The sequence below is a fragment of the Mchenga conophoros genome, linkage group LG17 (genome assembly GCF_057382185.1).
Source record: "Mchenga conophoros isolate Kocher_MC1m ecotype Shallow Benthic linkage group LG17, M_conophoros_male_GT1.1, whole genome shotgun sequence".
Taxonomy (NCBI): Eukaryota; Metazoa; Chordata; class Actinopteri; order Cichliformes; family Cichlidae; genus Mchenga; species Mchenga conophoros.
In genome coordinates this window covers 6,313,380-6,332,234 of record NC_140542.1, presented here as the reverse complement: position 1 = coordinate 6,332,234, position 18,855 = coordinate 6,313,380, and the positions used below count along the sequence as shown (strand labels likewise).

The window sequence follows — 18,855 nt, the reverse complement described above, 5'->3', positions numbered from 1 at the left end:
GTGCACATACTGATTTCTACCAAGCTCTGCTTAGTCACTGCTGAACGCCATAGGAAAGGTCAAGCTATACTCAAAAAGGTGAAAAAATACGTTGGTTAGAAGTTTTGTTCCTTCCATTACTGTAAGTGTTGCAGTTCCAGTGAGTTGCAGTAAGTGTTTTACTCTTATTAAAAATGATTATTTACACAGTTTTTATGTTTTAAATGTCACTCTAAGCCTGGAGGAAAGCTTGATTATAATGACAATGAGTTTGAAACTGAACCGATAGCCTCAATGGTTTACAGCTTCAGACTGCAAATATAACTCGAGGTTCAATAAGCCATTTTGCTTGGAAAACACTGAAATAAAAAAGGGGATTCTATGACCTGCGCCAGGAGAATTTGATTTGAAAGAATAGATATAGAGCATTCATTCAGGATGGCACTGGAAGAAAGTTTGCATCTCAAATGATACGTCCCTGCGAGGCGTTATAACAACCAAAGTGATGCTCTCAGTGGTGCTCAACGGATGCAGTGAGACATTAAGGCATTACTCAAACAGAAACCCACAAGGATGTTATTGCGTGCACTTGACAGCTTGCAGCTGACTAATTTAACACGAGTACCTTAAGAATGAAAAAGAAACTCACATACAGGCAACTGAAAAACTGGGGGAATTGTGGACATTAAGCCAAACTGTTGGTAAACACAAGATTCTGATTTATTGATATAAAACAAACTCCAGCATTTATCGGAGCTCCTCGCCCCCCCCTGGTTTAACTGTTTCAAACTTTAATTTCCTCTAAGTACTTATAGTTTCATGATGACTGTGGTGCAGATTCCTGTGCTTATGTGGAGTGCAAAAGGAAGAGAGTGGTTTTCTTTAATTTTTTTTATTGGCTTTTACCTTTTCAATAGTCTATTCCAGTTTTATATCCTAAAGCTGCTATTTTATGGGAGGCTTGCCACACACAAAATCAGCAGCACAGAGTGAGTGAGTATCATTTACACTTACTGATAGCCTGGTTTTCCAGTTTAATTTGAGTTGATAAAGACTTTAGTGTCATGTATTCAGTAAAAATGGCCCTGGATATGTTTATTGACATTAGGTTTGCCATTAGCATTCAGCAGTTGCTTAGCTACCTATTAGTATCCAGTCAGGGGTGCAGGATGCAGAGCAGCGTAGATGACAGCGATGAAGGCTCCTCTGTTGACCTGATTATATTATTTATTTATGTGCAGAGACTTTGGTATTAGATTTTGTTGGATTAATGTCTGTGTGTTTGTTGCTGCTTTACTTCTCACAGAACTTCCTCAAAGAGCCATTTGTTAACAAATGTAACCTTTCAGCTACGCACTGTGTAAGGTCATCTTGACGTGTTTCACATTATTCAGGTCGAATATTTACAATCCGTCATAGAGACGTCAACATCTGTGTTTTCTGAAACAAAGTCAAAAAAAGAGGCCTGGTAATTCAGAACCTGTCCTCACATAGTTTTTCTGCGTTGACATCAGCCCGCCAAAAATCTATTGTTGTTAATCTGAGCCATCTTAGTAAAACTGCACATGCTCAAATGCATTAAGGAGAAATGGAAGCTTTGCTGCTGAGCAAAAACAGGCGAATATTTTAAAGCAGGTAGTTTTAACAGGCCAGCAGCAGGACAGCAGAGTTCTAGAGTTAAACATAGAAAATGAAGCTGCTAATGAGTGTGGGAGTGACTAGACAGACAACAGAGCTGGTGTTACAAAAAGAGAAGTGACTGAATTACATTTAGCTTCTTTTTAGAAACACTCTAACCCAGTTTTGTTGCCTGCTTGGGCTGTTTGTGAAGACTCCTCACTGGCATGTTGCTACTTTTTCCTCCTAGATATGTTTGATCGATAGTCTTAGTTAATCAGTAAACAACTACAACTACTACTAATGTTTCTGTTATAGCCCTTCTGTCCACAATAATGTGTTCTCAATATGTAAAAATTGGCTGGGCACAGGCCAAGGGAAACAATGCTGCATGGGCTCGGTTTCCCCTTTCTTATTGCTTTTGCAGCTATCTGTAGGCTTTCTTGAGTTAGAAGGAAGTAGAGGAGTTATATATTTCCTAAATGACCATAGCCCCTGCACCCTTATTTATGTATTTATTACATTTTATAACTGCCCTTGTATACAGCCACACAATGTTTCTGTTTCAATGTTTCTTACGCATACATCATGTATACAGTTTCACTCACATATATGTATACATATATATTGGTTTTTATTTTTTTATTATTATTTATTTATTTTTTCCCTTCGTTGTATATCGTTTTCTCTTCTTACTTTTGCACCTTTGTGATCCAGCTAACCAATTTCGCTATGCAATAAACTGCACAATGACAATAAAAAGCTCTAAGTCTAGGTTTATGTGAACTTGCTTTACAATATGTTCATGCTGCACAGACTGAATTTTTACCAGTGCCACACACCTGTTTCATAAATGTTCCCTTGGAACTGGAGTATTTTTTCCCCGAGTGTGTGTGAGTTTAAGTTGCCAAAGCCGACACCAGAGACAATCTGATTTGATCTCAATGAGTTCTGTATGTGCTTAAACAATACAGTAGTATAAATTATTTGATCAAACATGACTTGGGAATGACAGGCAATTTGTTTCAGTTTATTCAGCCTGAAAGTCTACTTAAAGATTTAAAATACTAAATCACTGCAGGAAACAAAAGACTCATTGTCATGATATTAGACGTCAGATGATAGTCAACTACTGGTCTTGTTGCCTGACTCCACTTCACTTCTTTACTGTTTTATCACTATTGCCGCGAGGGCCAGCGCACCGGGTTCGAGATAATCAAATCTGATGACGCACAAGTTTTGCTCTGGGAATCCTCTTTTCTCCTATTCTCGCTAATTCTTTCCATATTTGTGTTCTGCCCTGGAAGGTGGAAAGAAGAGAAATGATCCTTTAAAGAGTTTCTCGTCTCTCAAAGGAAAAAGTAAGAGAGAAGCTGTGTGAGTGTCTGAAAACATAATTTACTTTGGACAGAATCAGCGACACACTGGCTCAGTGTGTCAGTGTGTGTGTGTGAGTGTGTATTCATGTCTTTGTGGGGACCAAAAATTCAAAGTTTACTATACTTGTGGGGACCAACAGCCCTTATGGAGACAAAATCCTGGTCCTCACGAGTTTGAAGGCATTTTTGAGACTCAAAATATGGTTTCAGTGTCAGGGTTACATTTGGGTTAAGGTTAGGCATTCATTTTTGATGGGTAAGTGGCCAGGGAAAGCATTATGTCAATTAGATGTCCCCACAAGACATGAAAACACAGTGTGTGTGTGTGTGTGTGTGTGTGTGCGCACGCATGTGTGCACAGAAATAAGAGTGAAACTGTGCACCAGAGAAAGGCTGTGGTTTTATAAGTCATTCTATCAGGCGCTGATGATGTGGTTCTGGCAGAATGGACAACAAAGTGAGAGTCAGTACAGTGTTCTCGTGTCAGCACATTGTCATGCCTGCTGCTGCGGACTGTGCGCTGATTTGTAGGAGCCAGAGGGAAAAGGACAGAGAGGGTGATAGAAAAAAAGAAAGACACGACTACAAGATGAGTAGGCAATACTCATCTCAACTGGGCCCCCAAGGCCTTTGCTATGGCCTCTGATGCTAAACAGCTCCACCCCACGCGAGTTCATCTTCAAGCCTTCCTGGTGTCACAGCCAGATGGATCCACTTACATCTGGCAGTCACTGGTTTTTCATCATGCCCGCTCCACCCCCCCCCCCCCCCCATCCCCAACACACACACACACACACACACACACACACACACACACACACACACACAAAATAACTCAGTGCTTTTTGTTTTCCAGGCGGTGTTTGTGCCAGCTGAGGAGCACAGATCTTTACAAATCGAATGAAATGTATTCGCTGCAGCTCTCTCAATGACTCCTGTGAGACCTGAGGGCTGCACACTAATACTCTCTCTTGCTCTCTTTCTCTCTCTCTCTGTCACACACGCACAACACAACCTGTTCGGAGCGGGTGGGGTTATTACGTCATAACTGTGCACATGATATCATCGACCTCCATCTGTGTAGCAGCACAAAGGCAAATCTGTTCAACAAAAACACAGGAGGGTCACCAAAGTAAGAAAATAAGAACAGAAAGCTAGAAACAAATGACTGTTTCCAATGTTAGTCAATTTATCGACCAATCAAAGAGCACAAAGAGCAGAAACACATTGCAATAACACCATTGAGCCCAAGGTACATCTTTATTTTGTTTTGGGTTTTTTTTGCTAAATCTATTTTTTTAATGGTTCAACAGTGTTATGAGTGGGCCAGGAGGCCTTAATGTTGAAAGCTTCGTCACCTGTTGCAAATTCAGTGAAAGTATATTGGCACCCAGAGCTGTTTCTGGGGCTTTGTGCACATAAGTGACTGGCTGAGCTGGACTGCCTGACTCACACTTTCTTTCTGCCTCTTGGCTATTTTCTTTGCCAGTCTCTTTTAGAAGTGGCAGACACTTCTAAATTATTGCTGCACAATAATGTTTAATATTTAGTATTTACTGTCATATTCCCATATATCATTGTGATGTTGTTTGTTCTATTACTCTTGTTCTCTTCTGCTTGTTTTCTTTTTTCTTTCTCAACAGGTGATCCAGGTGATCGATATATGCATTTTTTTTCTTTTCTTTTTTTTTCTGCCCATTCTGTTGGTTTTTGTTTTTTGCCCTTCTCCCCCGTCCCTCTTCTCAGCTGTTTCTCTTTCCCTCTTTCTTTCTCCCCTTCTTTCCTCCATTCAAGTCTGTCCCGTATTCAGCAAGTGAAAATAAAATAAACAATAAAAGGTGAATCAAATGGACCATTATGGCAAGGCTGGGATGGTCAATTTGGTAAAGTAAATCCGTTGGGCATCTTTCTTTGCCTTTAGACAACAATTCTGATGGCAAAAGAGCCAAATGGGACAGGCAAAAAAAAAAAAAAAAAGAAGTGGCAGACACTGCATCTAATGTGCAGCTGTGCCACACACTTGCACATTTCTGAAGAGAAAATAAAGCGCAAGTGAAAAAATAACAATGTCAAAATATTTCAGATTACCTACACTGGGATAGGCTAGTGCCATCAGGGAGTGCCTGTGTTGCAGTGTGTTGTGTGCTTTTTTTTTTTGCCTGTCCCGTTTGGATCTTTAGGATCATCATGGCCTTGCCATATTGGTCCATTTGATTGACCTTTATTATAATTATGTATTTATTTTATTTTCGTTTTTTAAAGGCGGGACAGACATGACTGGGGGATAGGACAGGGAGAAAGAATGAGGGAAAGAGAGGGAGAGAAAAAAAATAGAAGGGAGAAGAGAGGGTGAGAAAGGGGAGAAGAAAAAAAACGAAAAACAAACAAAACACCTGGATCACCTGTATGGAGATAAAAAACCAGAAGAGAAAACAAACAACAAAGAGCAACATAATAAAAACAACACCATTACAATTAACTAGCTAACAGTAGATAACAGTAGATACTTTTTAAATTTCACCTGTTGAGAACGAAAAAAGAAAACAAGCAGAAGAAAACGAGAATAAATAGAATAAACAACATCACGATGATCTATGGGAATATAACGGTAAATACTAAATATCAAACATTATTGTGCAGCATGTAAGATCGACAGCGCACAGTGTGCTTTGAGGTAGGAGCCAAAAAGGGTGTAGTTTGTGTGTGTGAGTCCCCGTGTGTACACCTGTGAGCTTGTTTTTAAAAGGTTCCTTCATGTAATGATCTGCTAGAGGGTGTGGGGGAGCCACAGCCCCGTCCTCCAGGGCATGAAGCAGGTATGGAGGAGATCAAGACTCCAGACATCCAGAGGCCCTCAGAACACAAGAGACCAAGGAAGACCAACAGAGGGGCAGCCGCGCCACTATCCCAGAAAGAGCTGAGGAGAGTCCCAGATGAGGGGTCACTCAGCAGCCGCGGAGCAGAAGCCAGGAGGGGTTGCAGTGACGTGCCCGTGAGCTCCGCTGGCAGCCAGCTGTGCCAGAGTGACCGAGCCCGAGGCCGAGAGGCTGAGGGCACCCCACCCCCGAAGTGGCCCAAGCGGGCCCCAGGCTCCAGGCCCCGACAAGCAGCCACCAAGGAGTGAGCCGGTGTGTACCTGGGTGCCCATCCCCAGACACAAAGAACCACCAACGCACCGATGTCTGAGGGCGTCTGCCACTGGCAGGGGAAGTGGTGGGGGGAGATAGACCTTCATACCTCGGAGGACCTGGGATGTCCCCAGAGAGGTGGCGTCTGATACCCAACCTGACATATGGACACAGACAAACAGGCACACACAGATACAAACATCCATTCCCACCCTCATGCTCTCATATGCAATTACTCAACACTCACCCAACGTGGAGATGGACATAGAGAGACACTGTACACACAATCACACTCCCCAAGCGTACTCTAAGCCCTGGGTCTAGGTACCCTTGCCCCTGGAGGGGGAAACTGCACCCAGACCCAGGTGGTGTTACCCTTTTCCCTGGGGTGGGGAGAAGCAGACCGCCCTGATTCCGCAGCAGCAGGGAGGCCCCACATTCCAGACTGTGTTGTGTGCTTGTCTCAACAATGTTCAGGTGGGTAGCATGTGTCTTAGTAATATTCTGCTGGTGTGGCTTCCAAAGATTGGCCTGTTTTTATTTTAGATTTTGGCTGTACAAACAAGAGCTAATGACAGAAGCAGTGTCAGCTTGTATTTCTGCCAGCACATCCCGTAAGGAAACACGTGTTACAGCTGTGAACTGGGAAAGCACGCTTTTGTCAGTACACACTGCTGCACATATGATGAAGAATCAAATTCATGATATAACAAGCATGTGCCCTCAACTACTGAGTGGTCATGTCTTTTCAGAAAAAAAAACCCATGAGGGCAAAGGTGTGTGTTTGGCAAACTTTCAGGATTTCTTCTGCTCAGCAGCAAGGCAGCTGCCTGCTAGGCGTGACTGCGTTTCTAACAGGGACATTCATAGTGTGGCCTGGGCAAAATGCCAGTGGAAACAAGGATGTCCAGTCCAAGGACCTTCCACAGACATGAAAACAGAGAGCTCAACAGTATATTCTGCACACTGAGCACAAACACACTAAAAACATCTGATGTTCTGTATTGAACTGCACAGATACTCATTCACATCTTTAGAATTAGAAAATTCAAGATGGGAGTTGGAAGGGAAAATGTATTCCCGTAAGCATGGGCCGAAAATTTCCCCAGTGGAAAATACCATATAATAAATAAATTAGTTATATTACGTCCATCCATTTTTCCAAACTTGTCCAATTTAGGGTTCCAAGAGGGGCTGGAGCCTATCCCAGCTGCAATGGAGTGAGAGGCAGGGTACACCCTGGACAAGTCACGACAGGCCTAGATAACCAATCACACTCACACCTATGACCAATTTAAACCATAAGTTAACCCAACCCCTCTAACTGTATGTCTTTTGACTGTTGGAAGAAGCCGGAGAACTCACCGAAATGCGGGGACAACATGCAAACTGCATACAGACCAGATAGTGAATTAGAGTCCAGGATCTTCTTGTTAAAAGGCAACAATTCAATGCAGTTCAATTTTATTTATATAGCACCAAATCACAGCAGCACTCGTCTCAAAGTGCTTTATATTGGAAGGAAAAGATCATACAATAATACAGAGAAAACCCAAACAATCGAATGACCCCTTTGAGCAAGTGCTTGACAATAGTGGGGAGGAAAAACCCCCTTTTAACAGGAAGAAGCCTCATATGTAATGCAAACACAATTGTTCCTAGCACAGAACCCTGTGGAACTCCATAATTAAACAAAGTGTGTGAAGAGGACTCCTCATTAACAAATTAGAGTCTATGATATGATTTAAACCAGCACAGTACCTTTAATTCATACAGCATGCTCTATAATAAAATACTGTGGTCAACAGTAACAGTATCTAACACTGCACTGAGGTCTAGCTGGAGAAGCACAGATTTGATCCTTCTTATTGGCACTGTCACAGGCCATAAGAAGACCACATGTAACCCTCACTAAATCAGTTTCTGTACTTTGATGAGCCCTGAAGCCTGACTGAAACTCTTCAAATAAACCATTCCTCTGCAGATGATCAGCCAGCTATTTTACAACTACCTGTAATTAGCTAAGATATCTGGGTCAAGTGATGCCTTTTTAAGTAAATGTGTAATTATTGCCATTTTAAAGGAGTGCAGTACTTAGTGATATCTAGAGATAGATGATCATATTTAAAATTGAAGTATTAACTAATGGTAGGACTTCTTTGAGCAGTCTTGCGGGAATGGGGTCTAATAGACACAACAATGCAATATACACAATATTTTATATATTATATTATGTTATGGGATCACTTATGGCACACAAGAAGTGTAGAAAATAAATAATGAATTAATGCACATATCTACACAGTTTACTGTTGCTCCTCTTGCTCTGCATAATTTGGCCTCTTGCCCTATCGCTCTCTCTTTCCAAGAAAAAGCAGCTCCAGGACGACAACGCGTGTTTGTGAGTTGTGTTTTGTTTTGTCTTCTCTTTACTCCTTTAAAATTCACAGTTAAGAATACTGAAGAAGTATAAAATTTCTATAGAAAGATAAGCCTTCCTGCCAACTGCAAACGGGTTCCTTCCAGAGAATAGCTGAAAACAAAAACATGGCAGATGAGTAATTTCTGTGGAACACACACTCTAACAATAGCGATTTATCTGTTTCTATTTCCTGCCTTATTTCCTCTCTTTCATGATGAAATTATAGATGCAAGGGTCACAGCTTAATATGGAAAGCTAGGGTACAAAGCAAGCATGAATTTGAAGTCACTCTTTTGAATGTGATTTGAATTCACGTAGAAGGGGATGAAAACATGTACATCATGCATTTAAAATGAAGAGATGATATCATTCCCCTCAAGTGACATCATCCTTACCAGACTTAAGGATGACCTCATCCTCTCGCTATGCAATCTCCTCCCCAAAGGTTTTTTCAGCATGCCATGTGTTTAACTATTCATGAATGGCTTCCCAACCTGTGAGACGCAGAGGCATCTTTATGCTTCAAGCCACTGGGGGGTGTTTGTTAGACAGCATCCACTCATAATGTTGAGACCGTGTGTGACTCATCTGCTGCAGCAATGATACTGTAGATCTCTTGTCAGGTCATCCACCTACTTTTTAGTGGCTCATACAAAATATTGTACAACAAACAATTCATGTGGACATAAGCAGCACGGACATGGATTGATCCCCCCCTTCTCTGACAGCATTTGGCTTGTTGGTGAGATGGTGCATGGCGTCACGTCAAACTATTTGTGACATTTCTGTTTTGTTTTTTTAATAACTTTTTACTATTAAAAGATATTGATCAATTAGATCAACTGAGATTTATTTTTTTGGTGGATTTTAGTTGAGGTTTCTATTATATTTTTAAAAAAATGTGTTCCATGATGTGATGTGCATTAGTTTAATAGTAATAGTGGTCGTTTCAGTTTGTATAAGGAACAATTACTCACATGGTAATGCGATGCATGTAGGAGCAGTTATCTTCTTCCTTTTCTTACTGAACATCAGGGTTTGTCTAATCCCCTCAACAAAGAGCAACCACCTCAAAGACTGAACATCAGCACAGAAAGCACATGCAGGCCGGATCCTTGTGGTAAAAAAAAAAAGAACAAAGAAACTGCTCCTGTCACTCATCAGATGCTGAGCTTGTAATTTTAAAAATTAGATTTATAATTAGATTATTTTTATTAATACCAGCATACCAGTTGGTGTTGTCACTGCTGCACACACGTTAGCATGATGTCATTCCAGAGGATGATGTCATGCTTTTGGTGAGGCTGTCTTTCCACTGGTCTGTTAATCACTGAACCTTAGATTTTAACCCAGTTTTATGTACAATGTCAGACACTACACATCTAATTTTTCACTAACTTTCTTTGAAAGTGCCATGAAAAATGTCAAATATCCCCAACAGCAAGAATGTCAGCTGAAGCGATCTGGGTTTAAAAAAAGCTATTAACTTTGGCAGCAGTTTGCTGTTTTTCCACAATCCAAAGCATGTTGTCTTTATGAGTAATGTCGTCTGTAAGTGTGAATAACACTATTCAAACATTTGCGCTTTGGGGTACTTAGGACCAAGTAAAGCGCTATACAAATACAGACCATTTACCATTTACCATTTAAAAATGGTCCAAAAGTAGGAAAAAAGCATTTTACACTTGTTTTCCATCAAGCAGCTGAATCATATGTTTTCTCACATAAATTGACAAAAAGTAACTAAAGACAAATGCAGCAGCAGGAAAACCAAACATACTTGTCATCTCTCGTCCTTTTACTCCTGTTTGACGCTCATGTGGGTGGATTTTGAATGTGTGAAACCAGATTCTTCCAAGCATCCCTGCAGTATAAGTATAGCGACAGTGCAGCGCAGGCTGCTGAAAACAATGAGCCAAATCAATCTCCATAAAGACCGGTGGGCTGTGAAAGCGAGGTGATGCACCTCTATCATGACGCAGATCAAGGAACTCCCCTTGCAAATTAATCTCCTCATTTTTTTGCAAAGGCGGTTTATGCAGTGACGCATCCTTTCTACGTCATAATGGCTTATAGTGACTGCAGGCACTATCTCACTATGGCACACACATACACATGCACACTAGCACTACTATATTTGTGAGGGTATTATCTGTCATTTAGTCCCCAGATGCAAACGTTACTACGCACATGTTGACACATCCGTCCTTCCTGCCACTCAGTAAAGAGCTGCTGGGCCAGCTGCAGTCTCTGACAACATTTAATCTGTTCCTCATGTCGCTCTGGATATCATCCACATGCTCCATTTCCCTGTGAAAATCCAAAGGCATGCGAGTCAGATGATGTGGCATATAAGAATGTAAGTGTGAATGTCTTTGTTAGCCTATTTTAGCTTTTCAGTGTCCTCTCTGCTCTAAAGTTTCTCTGCAGTGTTTACGCTAAAATTGATGGATTGATATCTTTGAAAAGCATTTCCAGCCTTGCTCAGTGAGTCTTTCACATATGATTGTTGTCCCTACCTCCTGAACAAGATTCAAAGGAGTGTATTACTGCATATATTTTGTGTTCACCTAAATGTCAGGGTTTGAGTAAAACCAAAAAACCTTTCTTGTCGTCGCTGTAACAATAATAAACATCTAATTAACGTCATAGTTCTCCATGCAGCTTTGAAGGATGTGAAACTGAGGCAAAAGCCTTTAATCAGTTAACGTTGCATCTGAAAGTATCATTTGGAAATGAAAAGCCAGGAGCATCTTCCTTGGAGGGTTCAACCCGGGGTTGCGGTCATGGCCTGTTAAGGGCTCTGTTGGCTCTCCGGTGACGGTTTCCTCGTGGCTGCGTGCAGCGGGGCTAGGGGAGGGTCTGTGCTGACAGACGTGGGTTACTGACCTGGTAGCATGGCTGCCCCTGGGTGGGTCCGGGACAGGCATGAGGTTCTGGGGGCGCTCCATCTCTGGGCTGGGGCCCTGGCTTGGCCTTGGGGGATTGGGTCCCGGTTGGTGTGTTGCCAGGGTTGTGGGTGGGTGGGTGTATGGGGGCCCAGCCCTGGTGCAGGGTTCCGCCGGCTCATTGAGCCACCTGTGGGGCTCTTCAACTGGTGGGGGAGGCTGTTACATCTTGCAGGAGGTCTCCTCTCTTCAGGAACTCTCTCTGCAGGAGGAGGAGATGCAGGAGAGGTGGAGGAAGATCTCAGCCTGGGCGTCTATTGTCTTGTGTAGTCTGGAAGATGAGTGGATGACGGGGTGGGTGCAGTTTTCTCTGTGGTGGGGTCGGGTTGGCTGTCCTGGGCTCTGTGGGGCCAGGCGGCGCTGCCGAACTAGGCCCCGGTCCGGAGGGGCCTGGGCCCCCTCTCCCTGGCGGGTTGTAGATTATGGGGGTGCCTACTGGGGTCAGCGGGGGAGCTGGCCGCTGCGGCTGCTGAGTGAGCCCTCATCTGGGACTCTCCTCAGCTCTTTCTGGGACAGTGGCGCGGCTGCCCCTCTGTTGGTCTTCCTTGGTCTCTTGTGTTCTGAGGGCCTCTGGATGTCTGGAGTCTTGATCTCCTCCATACCTGCTTCATGCCCTGGTGGACGGGGCTGTGGCTCCCCCACACCATCTAGCAGATCATTACATGAAGGAACCTTTTAAATGCAAGCGCGTCCATGCTCACAGCTGTACACACGGGGACTCACACACACAAACTACACCCTTTTTGGCTCCTACCTCAAAGCACACTGTGCGCTGTCGATCTTACGTGCTGCACAATAATGTTTAATATTTAGTATTTACTGTTATATTCACATAGATAATCGTGATGTTGTTTATTATGTTGCTCTTGTTTTTTTCTTCTGCTTGTTCTCTTTTTTTTTCTTTTTCAATAGGTGATCCAGATATTTGTATTTTTTGTCTGCTTATTTTGTTGGTTTTTGTTTTTTGCCCTTTATCCCCGTCCCTCTTCCCTGCTGTTTTTCTTTCCCTTTCTTTCTCCCCTTTCTTTTCCCCAGTGAAGTCTGTCTCGTATTTAACAAGTGAAAATAAAATAAAATAAATAATAAAACGTGAATCAAATAGACCATTATGGCAAGGCTGGGATGGTCCATTTGGTAAAGTAAATCCGTTGGGCATCTTTCTTCACCTTTAGACAATAATTCTGATGGCAAAAGAGCCAAACAGGACAGGCGAAAAAAAAAAAACTGTCACATAATCACTGTGACAGTGATTATGATAACTAAAGGTCACTGTCACAAGGAAACACAATTATGTTTCTCAATAATTTGCTTGCACAATCAACTGTAATGTGAGAGCAGTTTCAGCTTGAAACCGAGCTGCTCTTGGGCTTACCTAAGCCTAGTCAGAGTTCAGAAAAATCAAATCTAAAAAGCAAACTGGAACCCGAAAAATGACTTAACAGTCACAAGTGGACTGTGGATCGTCACACTATTCACATACACCCACGCACTGTGCCCCTTAAGAAATGTCACAGTGAATATAATCATATGTCTCAGATTCTAAATTAAACTAATTAGAATTCACACCTATAGACAGACTAGTCAACTCAATAACCACATATTCCAACTGCAATACTAATTAGTAGCATTATGTTTCACTTCATGCGCTGCCACAAATGTAGCTACAATGCTTTGGTCAGTTTGGCAGCCGCTGATTAATGAATGCTATTACATTACATTTAATATCATTTGCAATGCACGTGACAGACAGGATACAGCCAGAATTAAGATTACTGATAAAGTGTCCCGATGTCCTGGAAACCTGGTGTATTGCAAAACGTTTTAAACAGTGCCAAATCAGAAAATTAAAGCATGCCTGTGTATTTACCACGTGTTCTGTTTGGGGCACATTTGGGGCAATGAATGAACAGCGGGTATTATATATAAAGTAAGTTCTGTATTTTCACTTGTGTGCTACATCACTCAGAACAACAAATTCATTCACTGCTGTGAAAGCCCTGTATAGTTAATCATAATACAGACATACCTTCCATTCAAATAACAGACTGCCTGTTTGCATTTGGAAAAGTAGGCTGACTTCGTGGTGTGGACAGGGAAACTTTTTTCTTTTTTCCAGGACTAGAAGAAATTGTTAAGGTAATTCAAAATTAAAGGAAAAAGCTGCATGTCACAATAACCCTAAGTAGGCTACTGGACTGTTTGCACATATACAATCAGCAGACTCAGTTTCACTTGTGCTTTAGTGACAGTCTTTTTCTTTTTTTACTCAAGAAGAAGGGAGTAAAATTTGCTTATCACCGCATAAGGCCAATGACAAACTTACTGTCAAAAACAAACAAACAAAAAAAAAACAAACCTCGTGATGGTGCTCTTGTAAAGCCGTTAATTTCTCCCAGGTGTAACATTTCTTATTCTCTGTCTTTAATTATTCATAATAATTATTCATAATTAAATAATTAATTATTTAATTATTAGCGAGACCCTCTGAGCGCAGGGATCAGACAAGCCCTTATTCTGTGTGATGCTTAGCCCTCGGGTATACCCAGTGTTGGGACTAACGCGTTACTTAATAACGCGTTAGTCCCAACACTGGGTATAACAAGTGCTTACTGTAAAGTTAACATATATCTCAAACTCAGGTTTGAGATTCAGGTTCACAGCAGAAGAATTAATAACAGTGGTGCTTCGGAACCGTGACTAGAGAAAGCAAGTTACTGCTTCACTCAGATATTTTGGATATGCAAAAAATTACTTGGCTCACACACTTTATGGGCTTTTAATGGAATGAAAACCTGGAAGGAGAGGGCAAACCAAGTCATTAACGTTTTGCACATTTTCATGGCCCACGAGTGCAAGTGGCTTTCAGTATTCCAGTTATTGGTGTGAAAGACTTCCCAGATACAGTAGTTACCCTATCTATAAACATATGGCAGGCTAAAGAGACGCATAAACTAGACTCATCCATAGATAGATGGATTTAGTCAGTTTTAACTTTAAACAAATGATTCCATTTATCTTGTCATACTTATTACAAAGCATGTTTTATATTCAATATAATAATGGAGGAGGGTTAAATTATTTCAAAACTGCACTCGAGTTTAGACCTTGAGCAACAGCGTAGTAGATTCTTGTGGGATTCCCGCAGATGTCTTGAACGCATCACGATGGGCCGGGCACTGGAGGCTCTCCCGCCTCCCTCGGCTCTTTAGCTGTTTCAGCCGCCTTCAATCTCGTTCTGGGCAGCGGCTCGTTTTGCGAGAGGGAGGGGAAACTGCCCGTCTGTCACTGGGAAATCCTGATCGCTACCCTCGGTCTCAGTTAGCGGGGAGTGAGCTGTGATAGAGGCGCGCAGGTCTTCAGAAAGGATTAAATTCAACTGAATGAAGCGCACACGAAGTTCTTCGGCAGCGACGTAAGAACCCTTTCTCGTTATTACTAAAGCCGTGTCCGATCGTGTTTCTGCCTGTGACCTTTCACGCTCCTGTGCGGTCCTCTATTTTTCCACACAGAAGTGAGGAATAACTGCTGAGTTAACTCGCCCACTTCTGACAAACTGACAGCTTTAACGTTTTTTAGTGGCATGTGTTTCCCCCTCCGTCATTTCTGTACCTGCCGCCTGATAATAAATGCCTTTTATTACTTTTCTCTTAGATTGTGATTTCTGGGCATCATCTCTAACTTTTCTCTTAGTTTCTCTTAATTTCTCACTTTTTTTCACTTGAACTTTTTATGATATGCTTGTTCCAGAGCACATTTTTCTGTAAAGTGTCTAAGAATGGAATAGCCAAACTTTTTAAACTTGTTGTGATGCAGCTTGGCAGAAACTATGTTCCTGCTTTTGTGGCTGCTGATGGGAAGGAGGGGAGGAAACAAGCCCCTGCGCGCCTCTGTGCAAAGCAGCTTCAGTCAGGGTGTGAGTCAGACATGGATGAATAGCTGGCGAGGTGGAGTCCCTGGAGGACACGGATAGGAGTCCTGCAAGTGGAAAATAGTTTCAGATGCTCGTCTTGATCTAAATTGTTTCCAAAGAAGGGGGGGGGGGGCAACAGTGCTCAGAGTAGGAAGAAGGGCATGAATAACAGCCCTGAGTTGCTCAGTTCCACCTGCAGATGATGATGATGATGATGATGATGAGTGAGCATCACTTTATTGACAGCTGAGCTTTTTCTCTGCTGCACATGTTTGGTTGCACGCTGGGCAAAGGTAGGATTATTTGAACACATTCACGTCTTTTTCCGACGCCGTGGGTGTGTATTTATGCACGATTTATTTATCCTGTTTTAAGATGGTGCAACAGCTGATCACATGGAATTCATTACTTTATTGTTTTTGGAAGAATCTTTTTGTGATTTTGAGATTTTGATTGGTTCTTGGTAGGCCTGCGTACTTTAACGAATCAGTACACTGTGATATGGTAGAGGAGTTTGTTTACACCGTGACTGCGATCCTATTAACATCTGTGATTAATCTGAAGTCTTTGTAGGAGGTGTTGCAAATCAGCGAGAATCGTGTCAGTGTTGAATTCTTCTGTGCGACGGAGTGTGATGCAGGTATTAAATGCATGGCACATTCCTATTTCACTATTTTGTCCATAGAAGTTTCTCAACATATGTTAACATCCTGGCTCCAAATTCCACATGCTGTAACATGGATGCAAGCAGGGAATCCTTGTTTTCCATCTCACATGCAAATGACTGTGGGTGAGAAATCTGTCTCTACAACATTTAAGCCTTCAAGTGTTTCATGACCCTGCCATGAGCACTGTTTTTATAATAACTGAGATACACTATATGCAGTCTTACTCCCACCATAGCTTTTGTGAACTGAGTTACCTTTTTCCCTGTAAGTTAAGAAAATAAAAAATTGCTAAAAAAAAAAAAAAAGGAAATGCACAGCATAAGTTGTTGGATTGGATTAACATTAAAAATTTTGGAGTTTTTTGGGGGAAATTTTAGTTAAATACAGTAATATCGTCATAAAGGATTCCTGTTAGGTTAACGTGAAACTGAAACCTTTGTGATGATTCTTTCAGTAATTATACTGAAGTGATAACAATGCTTTGCATAACAGACTTTCCCCAAAGCTGTTCCAAGAATCACATGAAGGTGATGGCAGGTGTATACGTGCCTTTAAATAGATGAGATGCTTCCTCTACTGATGTTTCTGCTTTACATGAATTCATTGAATCCTTTATGGTCTGTTTCCACCAGATAACAAACCTGTCGGCCAGTTTGCTCTTATTTTCAGTGGATCCTTACAAATTTGGCCACAGATTGGCTTGCTAATGATTGGTGTATTAGAATAGAATAGAATTCAACTTTATTGTCATTGCACATGTCACAAGTACAAGGCAACGAAATGCAGTTTGCATCCATCCAGAAGTGCTGGATGTATTGTACAGAAGTGCTGTAAGTATTACACTCAGACCAAACGCACAGTGCCTGCTGTGCATCTGTGGTGTTGTTTTTCACCAGGACGCTGTGTGTCTGGGGTTGGTGTATCACTGAATTAAAAGATTGTATTCATTTACTGCCTCGCTGCTCTTGTTTGGCACAGAAACAAGCAGAAGTGGAAAGCTTCACGATGATGGTCGATGGAAAAAAAATAAACAGAAAACATCTGAATTTGATTATATTTCTGTTAGAGAGAAAAGAAAGCAAATTGCCTATTTTTATCTAACATCTATATTCACGACGTCTAGTGAACAGTTACATGGGCAAAATACAGAAAAGATCTCCCTGTAATATTCATTCCTCCTGCCTGGTGTGTTTCATGAATGAAAAGCAGTTGAGTGTGAGGCGGGAGAGAGGGAGGTGCTCATATCAGCGAGAGACCTTTTTTTTTTTTTAATAGAAAAATTGCATTTAGAATCTCCTTGGCTCTGCCTTTTGCAAAGACTTTTAATTGTCACTATTTATTCAGGTCACGACAAAGTCCTGACTCACAGTCCCTTTGGAGATCCAAGCACCTTAAACAGCTGTGTCTCTTTTTTCTGTCCTCAGTGAGATTCACCACAGCCAAAGCCTATGTGGTCTATGCTCTCGTGATGACCGCTACAATGTAAGTATTACTGTCTGTTCTCTAATCTTCTGTTCGTGGGGTGTTGAAAAGAGCTCGCTGCATATGCAGAAGTAGCAACACTAGTTTTGGATTTTGTATCCACAAACTTGTAGTCTGACGATCTCAAACATAAGACCCGGGGGCAAGAATTTGGCCACTGGACAGCTTTGAAAAATGTGAAGAAGAGAAAGAATTTTGGACAGTCTTATAATTTTTATTGCTTTTCCTACTAATAAAAAAATGACTCCCATGAACATTCATACTACACCAAAGTAATTAAGTAATAGAAAACAATTAAATGACATAAAACTTCTACTGTGGAAGATTTCAGCTTTATTCAGTGGGTCCAAAGTGGAGAAAAAAGCTACCAGAACATTTCTGTAATTTTACACGTTTATTTCTTACAATTTAAGTCCAAAGAACAATACTTATAGATTAACTACAGTATGTAGAAAAACAGAGAAATTCTCTTATAATTGCATTAAAAAAACCTTCTAAGATCTTTGGAGGATTAAATGTGCTGTTAAACTTCTTTTCTCTGACAGAAATTTGAGTTTCACTGGTCCTGCGTTTCACTGGTCCAAATGAGTCAGAGATCCCTTTTTGCACAGTAAAAATTTCGTACCTCACAGACAGACATAAACATTGGCTTATTTTTTTAAATTATGTGTTTATTTGCCTTCTGAAAGCTTTGTGAGATGAACACTTTAGAAACTGTATGAGTTTTTCAGAGACTCCATGAGAAAGTGTCTTGTTGGAGCAGCTCATGGTTACATATGTTGCAACTTGGAGCAAGTTAAAGTAAATGTGAGCTACCTTCAACCTGTCCTCAGGCACCAACCTCTTGGCACTTAAATGGTATTAAGCGGTTGTGAACTGTCATTGTCTTGTGTTGTAACAGCCCAGGTTTTTATGTCAGATGATTACGTCTGCAGAGAAGTCGGTCCAGTTCTTCCAGTGCCCTTCCTGCAGAAAACTGGAATGCATTCCTTCTACTCCCACTGCTTTCCCATATCTGTTCTTGAAAAACCTTTTTAGATTGAGTGATAGTAATCAATCAGTGACTCATAAAACACTGAGTTTTGCACAACCTTACTTTGTTTTCATGCTAAATGAAAATCTATCCTTCAGCATTTTCTTTTTTCTCTCCATCGCTCCATCTTCCTATTTCTTATTCCTGCTTTGTTTCCCTACAGGGTTCAGTCTGTAATGCTGACAGGCCTTGTGTCTGTGTTCCTGGTCTCCTACGGTGAGTTCCACCTCCAGCACATCATCTTTGACCTCCCAGCTTGTAAGCTTAACCTCTTCTAGCCTTTAAATAG

The 18,855-nt window shown here is 41.5% G+C and overlaps 1 protein-coding gene across 3 annotated transcripts in view; it reads left to right on the top strand.

Annotated features, from left to right (window-relative positions):
- Nucleotides 1–18,855, top strand: part of lepr (leptin receptor) — a 40,616-nt gene that overhangs the window by 2,265 nt on the left and 19,496 nt on the right. Inside the window, exons 1-3 of one of the 3 annotated variants that reach the window (XM_085251427.1) lie at nucleotides 10,783–10,884; nucleotides 17,476–17,533; nucleotides 18,730–18,782. In XM_085251427.1, the coding sequence (XP_085107553.1) occupies nucleotides 17,520–17,533; nucleotides 18,730–18,782 (67 nt within the window). In that variant the 5' untranslated portion in view covers nucleotides 10,783–10,884; nucleotides 17,476–17,519. Of the gene's footprint in view, nucleotides 1–10,782; nucleotides 10,885–14,696; nucleotides 14,886–17,475; nucleotides 17,534–18,729; nucleotides 18,783–18,855 lie in introns of those variants that run through there. The other 2 variants (XM_085251425.1, XM_085251424.1) reach the window with 2 other exon arrangements.